Source organism: Tachyglossus aculeatus, chromosome 19 (assembly GCF_015852505.1).
Source record: "Tachyglossus aculeatus isolate mTacAcu1 chromosome 19, mTacAcu1.pri, whole genome shotgun sequence".
NCBI classification, from domain to species: domain Eukaryota; kingdom Metazoa; phylum Chordata; class Mammalia; order Monotremata; family Tachyglossidae; genus Tachyglossus; species Tachyglossus aculeatus.
Genome location: NC_052084.1, coordinates 35,958,941 through 35,971,050, shown reverse-complemented (window position 1 = coordinate 35,971,050; position 12,110 = coordinate 35,958,941). Strand labels below are relative to the sequence as shown.

Here is a 12,110-nt window from a genome sequence, read left to right as displayed (position 1 = left end):
ATTGAGCGCTTACTGTGTGCAGAGCACCGTACTAAGCGCTTGGGAAGTCCAAGTTGGCAACATATAGAGGCAGTTCCTACCCAACAGTGCGCTCACAGTCTAAACGGCTATCAGGCCCCGCCTCCCTTTTCAGAGGCCCCGCCCCATCTCCTCAGAAGGACCCCGCCCTACCAGGCCCCGGCTCCCTTTCCGAGGCCCCGCCCCGTTTGCGAGGCCCCGCCCCCTTCCCCGAGGCCCCGCCCCGACCAATCGGGCCCCGCCCCCAGTCCCCTCAGACCCTCCCCGACCAATCATCAGGCCCCGCCCCCACCCCTCAGACCCGCCCGACCAATCAGGTCCGGCCGCCAATCCCCTCAGACCGCCCCGCCCTATCAATGAATCAATCAATCAATGAATCAATCAATCAATCAATCGTATTTATTGAGCGCTTACTGTGTGCAGAGCACCGTACTAAGCGCTTGGGAAGTCCAAGGTGGCAACATATAGAGACGGTCCTTACCCAACAGTGGGCTCACAGTCTAGGCGGCTATCAGGCCCCGCCCCCTTTTCAGAGGCCCCGCCCCGACCAATCAATCAGGCCCGCCCCCAATCTCCTCAGACGGGGCCCGCCCTACCAGGCCCCGCCCCCTCTCCGAGGCCCCGCCCCGACCAACCGGGCCAGGCCCTTCCAGGACACGCCCCTTGCCGAGGCCCCGCCCCGGCCAATCGGGCCCCGCCCCCAATCCCCTCAGACGGGCCCCGCCCTATCAATGAATGAATGAATCAATCAATCAATCGTATTTATTGAGCGCTTACTGTGTGCAGAGCACCGTACTAAGCGCTTGGGAAGTCCAAGTTGGCAACGTATAGAGGCAGTCCCTACGCAACAGTGGGCTCACAGTCTAAAAGGCTATCAGGCCCCGCCCTCTTTTCAGAGGCCCCGCCCCCAATCTCCTCAGACGGGCCCCGCCCTACCAGGCCCCGCCCCCAGTCCCCTCACACCCTCCCCGACCAATCACCAGGCCCCGCCCCCTTTCCCGAGGCCCCGCCCCGACCGATCAGGCCCCGCCCCAGTCCCCTCAGACCCGCCCCGACCAGTCACCAGGCCCCGCCCCGTCCCTCAGACCCGCCCGACCAATCGGGCCCCGCCCCCCGTCCCCTCAGACCGCCCCGACCAATCATCAGGCCCCGCCCCTCAGTCGCCTCAGACGGGCCCCGCCCCCTCCGGCCCCGCCCCCTCCCGCCGCGGCCCGGCCCGTGCGGTGCCGGCGATCGCGGCGGTCGTTTCGGTCGGGGTGGGGGGGCTCCCCCCGCTCGGTCGGTCGGTCGGTCGGTCGGTCCCCCCCCCCCCGCTCGGTCGGTCCCCCCCCCCCCCCCCGGTCGGTCGGTCCCCCGCCCCGCCCCGGTCCGCGGGTGTCCCCGCGGGGCCCCAGCATGGTGTGGGGGGTGGGCTTGGCGTCCCCCCGGCCGTGCGGCTGCGAGCGGAGCGGGCCCCGCCGCCTGGCGCTGGCGCTGGCGCTCGGGGGGCTGCGGGACGGCCAGACCCGGGAACCCCGACCCCTCCACCGGGAGCCCGGAGGAGGGTCCGCCGGGGCCGGGGCCGGGGCCGGGGGGCTGGGCCTGGTGGTCGTGGCCTTCCCGCTGCACGAGCCCGCCGCCCGGGGAGGAGCCGGAGCCGGAGGAGCCGGAGGAGGAGGAGGAGCAGCGGGCATCATGGCCGGCCTGGGCCCCGACTCCTGGTGGAAGAAGACCCTGTACCTGACCGGGGGCGCCCTGCTGGCCGCCGCCGCCTACCTGCTGCACGAGCTGCTGGCCATCAGGTCGGCTAAGGCGGGGACCCCGGGGCCGGGGAAAGGGGGCAGGGGAGGGCGGCCCACAACACCCCCCCCCAGCCTCCTCCTCCTCCTCCTCCTCCTCCCCCCCTGCAGGCAGCCCAGCGCCCCCCAAATACCGCCAGAGGACCCCCCCCCCCATGCGGCTAGCCCAGGGCTAACCCCCTCCCCCCCTGCAGACAGCCCAACTCCCCTTCCCCCAGAGACCCCCCCATGCAGCTAGCCTAGGACTACCCCCGTCTCCCCCCCATACCCCCAGAGACCCCCCGCCCATGCAGCCAGCCCAGGGCTAACCCCCTCCCCCCCTGCAGGCAGCCCAACTCCCCTTCCCCCAGTTCCCCCGGAGACCCCATGCAGCTAGCCCAGGGCCACCGCCCTTCTCCTCCCCCCCCCCCCTTGCAGGCAGGCCAGCCCCCCCCCATACCCCTAGAGACACCCCCCACCCCCGCCCGGGGCTCCCTCCTGCCCCCTCCTCCTCCTCCCCTGCAGACACCCCAGCTCCCTGTCCCCCAATGGCCCCAGAGACCCCCCCATGCAGCTAGCCTAGGGCTACTCCCCTCCTCCTCACCCCCCATACTCCTGGAGCCCCCCCCCCCATGCAACTAGCCCAGGGCTCCCTCCTTCCCCCCGCTTCTCCCCTGCAGACACCCCAGCTCCCCTTCCCCCAATACCCCCAGAGACCCCCCCCATGCAGCTAGCCTAGGACTACCCCCCTCCTCCTCCTCCACTGCAGGCAGCCCAACTCCTTTCCCCCCATGCCCCCAGAGACCCACCCTGCAGCTAGCCCAGGGCTACTCCTCCTTCTCCCCCTCAGCAGACAGCCCAGCTCCCCTTCCCCCAACAGCCCCAGAGACCCTCCATGCAGCTGGCCCAGGGCTCCCCCCCCACCCCCCAACCCACCAATAATACCCCCCAGAGACCCTCCATGCCCAGGGCCCCCTTCCCCCTTTCCAGCCGGTGGGCCTAACTAGTCTTTCCGCAGCCAGCCCAGCTCCCCTCCCCAACAACCGATGCCCCCAGAGACCCTCCATGCCAAGAGCTTCACCCCCCCTTTCCAGCCGGTGGGCCTAACCGGTCTTTCTTCAGCCAGTCCAGCTCCCCTCCCCTAAACTGATACCCCCAGAGACCCCCCCTCCCCCCCATGCAGGTAGATGAGCCCCCACCCCCCGGTTGGTGGTCCTACCCAGCCTTCCTGCAGGCAGCTTAGCTCCCCTTCCCCACAATCGATACCCCCCACCCCCACCCCATGCCCAGGGCTTTACCCCACCCTTTCCGGCCGGTGGGCCTAACCAGCCTTCCTGCAGGCAGCTCAGCTCCTGTCCCCCCAAACTGATATCCTCAGAGACCCCCCACCCCCCAATGCAGGTAGCCCCAGTGACCGCCCCTCCCCAAAGGACATCGGTGACGGTTGCAATAGGAAAGATGCGGTGGAGGGAATAAATAGGGTAGCCCCCCTCCCTCACGCCCAGCCCTCCGGCCTGGCCGGGAGATATTGTGGTAAGCAAACAAAACCTGCTTGTGTGTCCCTGATCACCCCTCGTTTGAGGGTCCCGGAGGGGCCCAAGCGACATGTTCCCCCACCATCAGCCAGTTGCAGCTCCTCCATGACGGACAGGGTTGGGGCCTTGCCAGTCTCCCTACCCACCCCATGCCCATTCATTCGTTCAGTCGTATTTATTGAGCGCTTCCTGTGTGCAGAGCACTGTACTAAGCGCTTGGGAAGGACAAGTTGGCAACATATAGAGACGGTCACTACCCAACGGTGGGCTCACAGCCCAGGCAGGACCTAGGGACTGGAGACCCGCTGGGCCAAGCGGATGGGCAGGGGGATCGGTTCAGGACTGGCTGATGTCCTTCCCTTCCCCACAGCACCTGTATATATGTATATATATGTTTGTACATATTTATTACTCTATTTATTTTACTTGTACATATCTATTCTATTTATTTTATTTTGTTAGTATGTTTGGTTTTGTTCCCTGTCTCCCCCTTTTAGACTGCGAGCCCACTGTTGGGTAGGGACCGTCTCTATATGTTGCCAACTTGTACTTCCCAAGCGCTTAGTACAGTGCTCTGCACACAGTAAGTGCTCAATAAATACGATCGATTGATTGATTGATGTCCAGGCCTGTTGGAAAGCATTGCAGCATTAGCCCCCTCTCCCCGGCCTCCGAGAGGACCAGCCCGGTTGTCTTCCAGTGCCATTGGCCGTGGGATTGGGGTGCCACCCTTAAATCCGTTAATCCTGGGGGCATCTTTGGGCCCCGAGGGCGAGCGTGCCATCATCCGCGCCCTCTGACCGGTGGCGGGAGGCTGCTGCGGTTTATTTACCGACACAGAGCTGAGCAAGGGAGAAAATGGTGGCTTGCCCAGGAAAGAAAGGAGGGAACCGTGGTCGTGGGACCCTGCGCATTTCGAGCTCAGCATCCTTTCACTCGACGATGCTGAAAAATGACACTTTAGGAAGGCCATCTCTGTTACGCGAGTTGCGGGGCCTTGAGGTTCCCATCGAGACAACGAAAGGTATTTTAAAAATCCAAACAAAAGTCCCATTCCCCCCTTCTCCTAAGCAGGAGAGGGAATCTCGATTCAGTGTAGACGGTGTTGCGCTTGTCGTCATTATCCTGACCTTTAATACGCCCCCGTTAGTGTTGGAGAAAAGAGTGTTTCTTCTGGTCACCCATTTGGGTATTTCCGCTCACTCGGTTTATAGATCATTTTTGTTCAAAATCGCTTCGGAAAAACGCTTTAAAGAGCTAGTTTTCAGCTATCAAATTGTGAAATCCGGGCAGTTGGAGAGGCTTTTTTTGTTTGCTTTTTTTCCCCCTCAGTCCGTTCTTCCTTGCATTCTCCCCAGGGCTTCTTAATTCAGTGGAAGTGATTACTCAGCTCCTTGCCATGAACAAATTAGTAAATCATGTGCTCAGAATTGAGAGCTTTGAAACTCTTGAGCTTATTTCTTTTATTCTCTTTTCGCTTTTGTTTGCCGGCTTTCCCTTCATATGAGATGATCATAGATCATTTTCAGCTCTGCCCTGTAAAGTTTAGCTAGTTTTGGGCCGGGTTTTCAGAGCTTGGCTAGAATAAGGGACTTAAATCAGCCAGCGAGCCTTTAGTTATCTGGATAACTAAGGCGAAAGGTCTTAATTAACTAGGAGAAGGAAGGATGGGTGGGGGAGGGAGGGGGAACTCTTTTTTAATGCCCCAATTCCTTGGATACCCATCTCCCGCCTGACTTTTCTGGAATTTAGCCTTCCGTCTTGTGAGTAACCCTAAATTCTTCTATTTTTTTCCCCATTGCTTAGTACAGATATTTGCAGATAGTAAAGTGTTCCGGTAATACTATTGACTGGAGAAAGCCGTGTTGCCTTTAATATTTGCGCTTAAAAATATATTTACTGGAATTAACCCTATTTTTGACAATTTTAGCCTGGGCTCTGGCTCCACTTGGCAAGTGGTGAGGAACAATATCCCACACACTTGTGAGCCTGGCTCAGCTTGCTTCTGCTGGATTTGCCCAAGTGCTTAGAGCAGTGTGAGGCACTCAACAGGCATCCCCCCTGCCCCTCGCCAATAAACATCACCCATACTCCAGGGCTAGACGTGAAATGGGGTTTACTTGGCGGGACAGTTGCCCCAGTTTTTGCCCCGTACTAAGCCAGTAGGCTTGGTGATGCAGGACAAAACCCCTTGCTTGCTCCGAATGTTTCCCTAAATATTTCCAATCGGTAGCCTCCAGCTCTGCTCCACTAGGACACCGCCCTCCCGTTTAATTTATTGTGGGTTTTTTTTGCCACTGACGTCGTCATACAGAAGCAGCGTGGCTCAGTGGAAAGAGCCCGGGCTTTGGAGTCGGAGGACATGGGTTCAAATCCCGGCTCTGCCAGTGGTCAGCTGTGTGACTTTGGGCAAGTCACTTAACTTCTCTGGGCCTCAGTTCCCTCATCTGTAAAATGGGGATGAAGACTGTGAGCCCCCCGTGGGACAACCTTGTAACCTCCCCAGCGCTTAGAACAGTGCTTTGCACATAGGAAGCGCTTAATAATTGCCATTATTATTATTATTATTGCAGGTTGAAGGATAGTGGGAAGTGAGAACCAGCCCACCGTGAACAGTTCTGGGAGCGGGATTGACAGAGGTTACAGTTCATGTAACCTCTTAGTACAGTGCTTAGTACTTAGTACAGTGCTAAGCACTTAGTACAGTGCTCTGCACACAGTAAGCGCTCAATAAATATGATTGATTGATTGATTCATGGTGGAGGGATAGCCCTACTGAGAGCTCACCTCCTCCAAGAGGCCTTCCCAGACTGAGCCCCCCTTTATCTCTCCTCCTCCCCATCCCCCCGCCCTACCTCCTTCCCCTCCCCACAGCGCCTGTATATATGTTTGTACTGATTTATTACTCTATTTTACTTGTACATATTTGCTATTCTATTTCTTTTGTTAATGATGTGCATATAGCTATAATTCTATTTATTCTGACGACTTGACACCCGTCCACGTGTTTTGTTTTGTCATCTGTTTCCCCCTTCTAGACTGTGAGCCCGTTGCTGGGTAGGGACCGTCTCTATATGTTGCCAACTTGTACTTCCCAAGCGCTTAGTACAGTGCTCTGCACACAGTAAGTGCTCAATAGATACTATTGAGTGAATGAATGAATAGTAGGCTCTCTCTAGAGCAGGTGAGGCAGACAACCTCCCTCTGCCCTTCCATCCCAGATTCTGGCCCCAACCAAGTCTTTGGTGCATGTTCTTCCAGCTGGTGAAGACACTTTTAGTTTGTCTTCAAAAGTGGCTCTACTGTAGAAATGAACTGGCAAGCTGGTCCGGCAGAGTACCATTTATTCAATCATATTTATTGAGCACTTATGCTGTGCAGAGCACTGTACTAAGCATTTGGGAGAGTATAATATTCCTTCCTCTCCCCCTCGTCCCCCTCTCCATCCCCCCATCTTACCTCCTTCCCTTCCCCACAGCACCTGTATATATGCATATATGTTTGTACATATTTATTACTCTGTTTATTTTACTTGTACATATCTATTCTATTTATTTTATTTTGTTAGTATGTTTGGTTTTGTTCTCTGTCTCCCCCTTTTAGACTGTGAGCCCACTGTTGGGTAGGGACTGTCTCTATATGTTGCCAACTTGTCCTTCCCAAGCGCTTAGTACAGTGCTGTGCACACAGTAAGCGCTCAATAAATACGATTGATGTTGATGATGATGATAAACTGACACATTTTCTGCCCACAGCGAGCTTACAGTCTAATCAATATTTATTGAAGATTTATTGGGTGCAGAGCACTGTAAGTGCTTTTCCCCCTCCAGATTATAAATTTATTGTGGGCAGGGAACGTGTCTACCCACTCTGCTATATTGTACTCTCCCCAGCACGTAGTACAGTGCTCTGCACACAGTAAGTGCTCAATAAATATGCTTGATTGATTGATTGGGAGGTTTCAGTAGAGTTAAGAGACTTCAAGTCTAACGGGAAGTCTGGCAGAGATAAGCTATTCAAAACTGATTAGTGAAAGCAAAAATAATAAGCAGATTAATTTACATTTAGATAGTTTAAGACTAAGCCTCCGTGCTCTGGGGTGTGACTATCATTGCTAAGAGTGGCTCTTTGAAGGAAGCAGCTGGGAAGGGAGAGCTTAATCAGGGAAGGCCTCCTGGAGGAGGTGGGTTTTCAGGAGGTGTTTTGAAGATGGGGAGAGCTATGGTGGGGCAGATGTGAAGTGAGGGGGAGTGGCAGACAGGAGAGCAAAGGGGATTGAAGTAGGAGAGCTAAGGAAAAAGGCACACTGATAATGTTCATTGAGGAACATTATGTTCATTATGTATATATGTTTGTACATATTTATTACTCTATTTTACTTGTACATATCTATTCTATTTATTTTATTTTGTTAGTATCTTTGGTTTTGTTCTCTGTCTCCCCCTTTTAGACTGTGAGCCCAATGTTGGGTAGGGACTGGCTCTATATGTTGCCAATTTGTACTTCCCAAGCGCTTAGGACAGTGCTCTGCACATAGTAAGCGCTCAATAAATATGATTGATTGATTGAGGAACAAAGATATTGAACTGGAGAGTAGTGGGAGGAGGAGCTGAGAGGTGAGAACGTGCTGATGGACTGCCTTCAAGCCGTTGCCTCCTAAGGTGTGCTTGAGGTGGAGAGGAGTGGGTGACCATTGAAGGTTTTTGGAGAACTGGAGAGATGGGTGCAATATGTCATCTTAAAAAAAAAACTGACCCCGGCGGCAGAGAATGATGTGTGGACTGGAGAGGGAAGAGGCTGGAGACAAGGAAAAAAGGGAGGGAGGCTGTTTTGTACTTTGTCCTCTGTGATTCTTACTCGGTCTCTTCCTGAATTCTGCCCCATCAGTGGAAAGAGCCTGGGCTTTGGAGCCAGAGGTCATGAGTTCAAATCCCGGCTCCGCCACTTGTCAGCTGTGTGACTTTGGGCAAGTCACTTCACGTCTCCATGCCTCAGTTACCTCATCTGTAAAATGGGGATTAAAACTGTGAGCCCCCCCCCCCCCGACAACCTGATCACCTTGTAACCTCCCCAGTGCTTAGAACAGTGCTCTGCACATAGTAAGCGCTTAAGAAATAGCATCATTGTTATTATTTGGCTAGTCCCGGCTCTGCCATTTGTCTGCTGTGTGACCTTGGGAAAGTTTCTTAATTGCTCTGTGCCTTAATTTCCTCAACTGTAAAATAGGGATTAAATAACGGTCCTCCCTACATGTGGAACAAGGATTGATTATCAGATCTGGTTATCTGATTATCTTGAATCTACTTCAGTTCTTAGTTCAGTACTTGCCCCATGGTAAGCCCTTAGCAAATGCCACAGTTGTTATCATTCGTTCCCTGGCACCTCAGGTTGGGGTGGAAGTAGAGTGGCTCTTCTTTTTTTTTCTATAAACACACACCGACTATGCTGTTTCTCCTCCTTGTGGGAGTTGAACGGGACCGGTTAAGAAATTCCCTAGGCTTCTGGAACCCTTGTTTCCTATAATACCTCAGGCTCCTTTCAGGTATATCCTTTCATCTCCTTCACATCCCAGGTAAAGTACATAGAGGCAGGAATAATAATAATAATAATAATAATAATAATAATGATGCCATTTATTAAGCGCTTACTCTGTGCAAAGCACTGTTCTAAGCGCTGGGGAGGTTACAAGGTGATTCGGTTGTCCCACGGGGGGCTCACAGTCTTAATCTCCATTTTACAGATGAGGTAACTGAGGCCCAGAGAAGTCAAGTGACTCGCCCAAAGTCACACAGCTGGCAATTGGTGGAGCCGGGATTTGAACCCAGGACCTCTGACTCCAAAGCCCGTGCTCCTTCCACTGAGCCACGCTGAATGATCACTCTCATACAGAGCTGGAGAAACCGAAGCACAGTTTTAATCATCATCATCCTCATGGTGTTTGTTAGCACTTACTATGCGTCAAGCACTGTCCTAAGCGCTGGAGAACAGGGAAGATAATCAGGTCAGACACAGTCTCCGTCCCTCAAAGGCTCACAATCTAAGTAGGAGGGGGAACGGATACTGAATCCCCAGTTTACAGATGAGGTGGCAGCACAGAGAAGTCAAGTGACTTGCCCAAGGTCGCACAGCAGACACTTGGCAGAGCCAGGATTAGAACCCAGGTCCTCTGACCCCCAGGCACGTGGTCTATCCACTAGGCCACCCCGCCCTCCACACAAACCTTTATTGAGCATTAATGGAAGCAAGGCACCAACTTAGGAACAAAGTGAGGTGAAAGGAAACAGAGTCAGCACGAGTTCAGGGGCTTGGACCTACTTTCTCCATTCACAAGCCACTATTTTTTCCATTACATTTTCCCGCCTTTAGAGATTTCAGTCAAGTTTCCCCCTTCCAAATCGGGTCATCCTCTTCCTTTTAGGAGGCGTTCAAGATTCCCCTAGGATTTTGATATTTTCCTATCCATCAGTAGTATTTATTGAGCACCTAATGTGTGCAGTACTAGCCACTTGTGAGAGTACAAGAGAATGAGTATGAGGCGTTCCCAGATTGAGCCCCTTCCTTCCTTTCCCCCTCGTCCCCCTCTCCATCCCCCCATCTTATCTCCTTCCCTTCCCCACAGCACCTGTATATATGTATATATGTTTGTACATATTTTTTACTCTATTTATTTTACTTGTACATATCTATTCTATTTATTTTGTTAGTATGTTTGGTTTTGTTCTCTGTCTCCCCGTTTTAAACTGTGAGCCCACTGTTGGGTAGGGACTGCCTCTGTATGTTGCCAACTTGTACTTCCCAAGCGCTTAGTCCAGTGCTCTGCACACAGTAAGCGCTCAATAAATGCGATTGATGATGATGATGATGCTGATGAATGAGTAGACGTAATCTCTGCCCTCAAGGAGTTTACAATCTAGCAGATTTTCCTATGGAGAAAGGTAGTGAAATAAAGCAACTGGTATAAAGTAGGGCCGGATCAAAATGCCAAGTATTGGCTACCTGTTTTAAAAGAGCTCCTGATATTCCCCATCAAAGCACCTAATGGATGCTCAGTTAGGGGCTCTGCGCACAGACGCTCAATAAATGTGATGGATTAATTCTATGAAAATTGAGAAGAAGCATGGCTTAGTGGAAAGATCATGGGCTTTGGAGTTACAGCACCTAGCTTCTAATTCCAGCTCTGCCATTGTCTGCTGTGTGACCTTGGACAAGTCACTTCACTTCTCTGGGCTTCAGTTCCCTCGTCTGTAAAAGACGGATTAAAGCTGCGAACTCCCTGTGGGACATGGATTGTGTCCCAACCGTATTGTCCTGTATCTACCCCAGTGTTTAGCATAGTGTCTTGCTCTTAACAAATACCATTAAAAGAACAATTAAATGCTAGCACATGTAGACATAGCACAACTATAACTGCCCTCCCCGTTGACCTCACAAAACCAAATTCTTTTTAGTTGGACACTTCAAACGTTTGCTTTTAAATAAAATCATTTTTCTGTGGTAAACATTTCCCCAAGGAGAAGAAAATCTTTTCCCTGTTCTACCCTAAACAATGTTTTTGTCAGAAGAAAAACATTTTTCAAATGTTTCAGTCGAGAAGCAGCAAGGTCTAATGGAAAGAGGAGCTGGTTTTGAATCCTGGCTCTGCCACTTGTCTGCTGTGTGACTTTGGGTAAGTCACTTCACTTCTCTGGGCTTCAGTTACCTCATCTGTAAAATAGGGATTAAGGCTGTGAGCCCAAAATGGGACAGGGACTGTGTCGAACCTGATCAGCTTGCACCTATTTCCAGTGCTTAGTACAGCGATGGCGCACCGTAAGCGCTTAACAAACACCATTAAACATGCCGTCAGTGTTTTGGGAGCAGGTTTTTGAAAATTCAGTCATGCTCCGCAACAGAGCTGTGGTGTGTTTCTTGAAAAAATGACTATATTGTGGGGTACATTTTCTCAAAAATAGGAATCCATTCTAAAACCTCTGGAAAAATGATATGAAATAGGCTCATTTGTGCTACATGCCATTGCATTAGCAATTGCATTGCGTTGCATTGGATCTGCTTGTATCCATCCCAGTGCTTAGTACAGCAATTGTAAGCACTTAACAGATACAAGGAGCTGGAGTTGGTTGGACCGGCTCTGGCACGAGAAGGGACGCTGGAGGAGATGCAAGATGAAAGTTCAGAAGCAGGATCTGCTTTACGATTATGGACTCTGATAACAGTGGTGGGAGCAGGCACTGTTCCAATCAATCCAGCAAACAGTGCTATTTTTTGAGCGCTAACAGTGTGCAGAGCACTGGACTAAGAGCGTGGAAGAGTACAATACAACAGATGTGGTAGACTCGTGTTCCAAGTCACTAGTAGGAGGGCCGTACTCAATGACTATACAATCAATCAATCATATTTATTGAGCGCTTACCGTATGCAGAACTCTGTACTAAGCTCTTGGGGGAGTACAACATAGCAATATAACAGAGTTGGCAGACCCATTTCCTTCCCACAACCATCTTACAGTCTAGAAACAGGCAGTAGTATATAAAAATTATGGATGTGTACATAATTATTTAGACTGTGAGCCCACTCTTGGGCAGGGACTGTCTCTATATGTTGCCGATTTGTACTTCCCAAGCGCTTAGTACAGTGCTCTGCACACAGTAAGCGCTCAATAAATACGATTGATGATGCTGATAATTATAACAATTATGGTACTTGTTAAGTGCTTACTATGTGGCAAGCACTATTCTAATTGCTGGGGTAGATACAAGTTAATTAGGTTGGATCAATCAATCAATCAATCGTATTCATTGAG

At 52.0% G+C, this 12,110-nt stretch overlaps 1 protein-coding gene across 2 annotated transcripts in view; it reads left to right on the top strand.

The window, feature by feature from the left end:
- The first annotated feature begins 1,574 nt into the window (after positions 1-1,574).
- Positions 1,575-12,110, top strand: part of FAXC (failed axon connections homolog, metaxin like GST domain containing) — a 29,198-nt gene continuing 18,662 nt past the window's right edge. Inside the window, exon 1 of one of the 2 annotated variants that reach the window (XM_038761175.1) lies at positions 1,575-1,799. In XM_038761175.1, the coding sequence (XP_038617103.1) occupies positions 1,693-1,799 (107 nt within the window). In that variant the 5' untranslated portion in view covers positions 1,575-1,692. Of the gene's footprint in view, positions 1,800-4,285; positions 4,335-12,110 lie in introns of those variants that run through there. The other variant, XM_038761174.1, reaches the window with a different exon arrangement.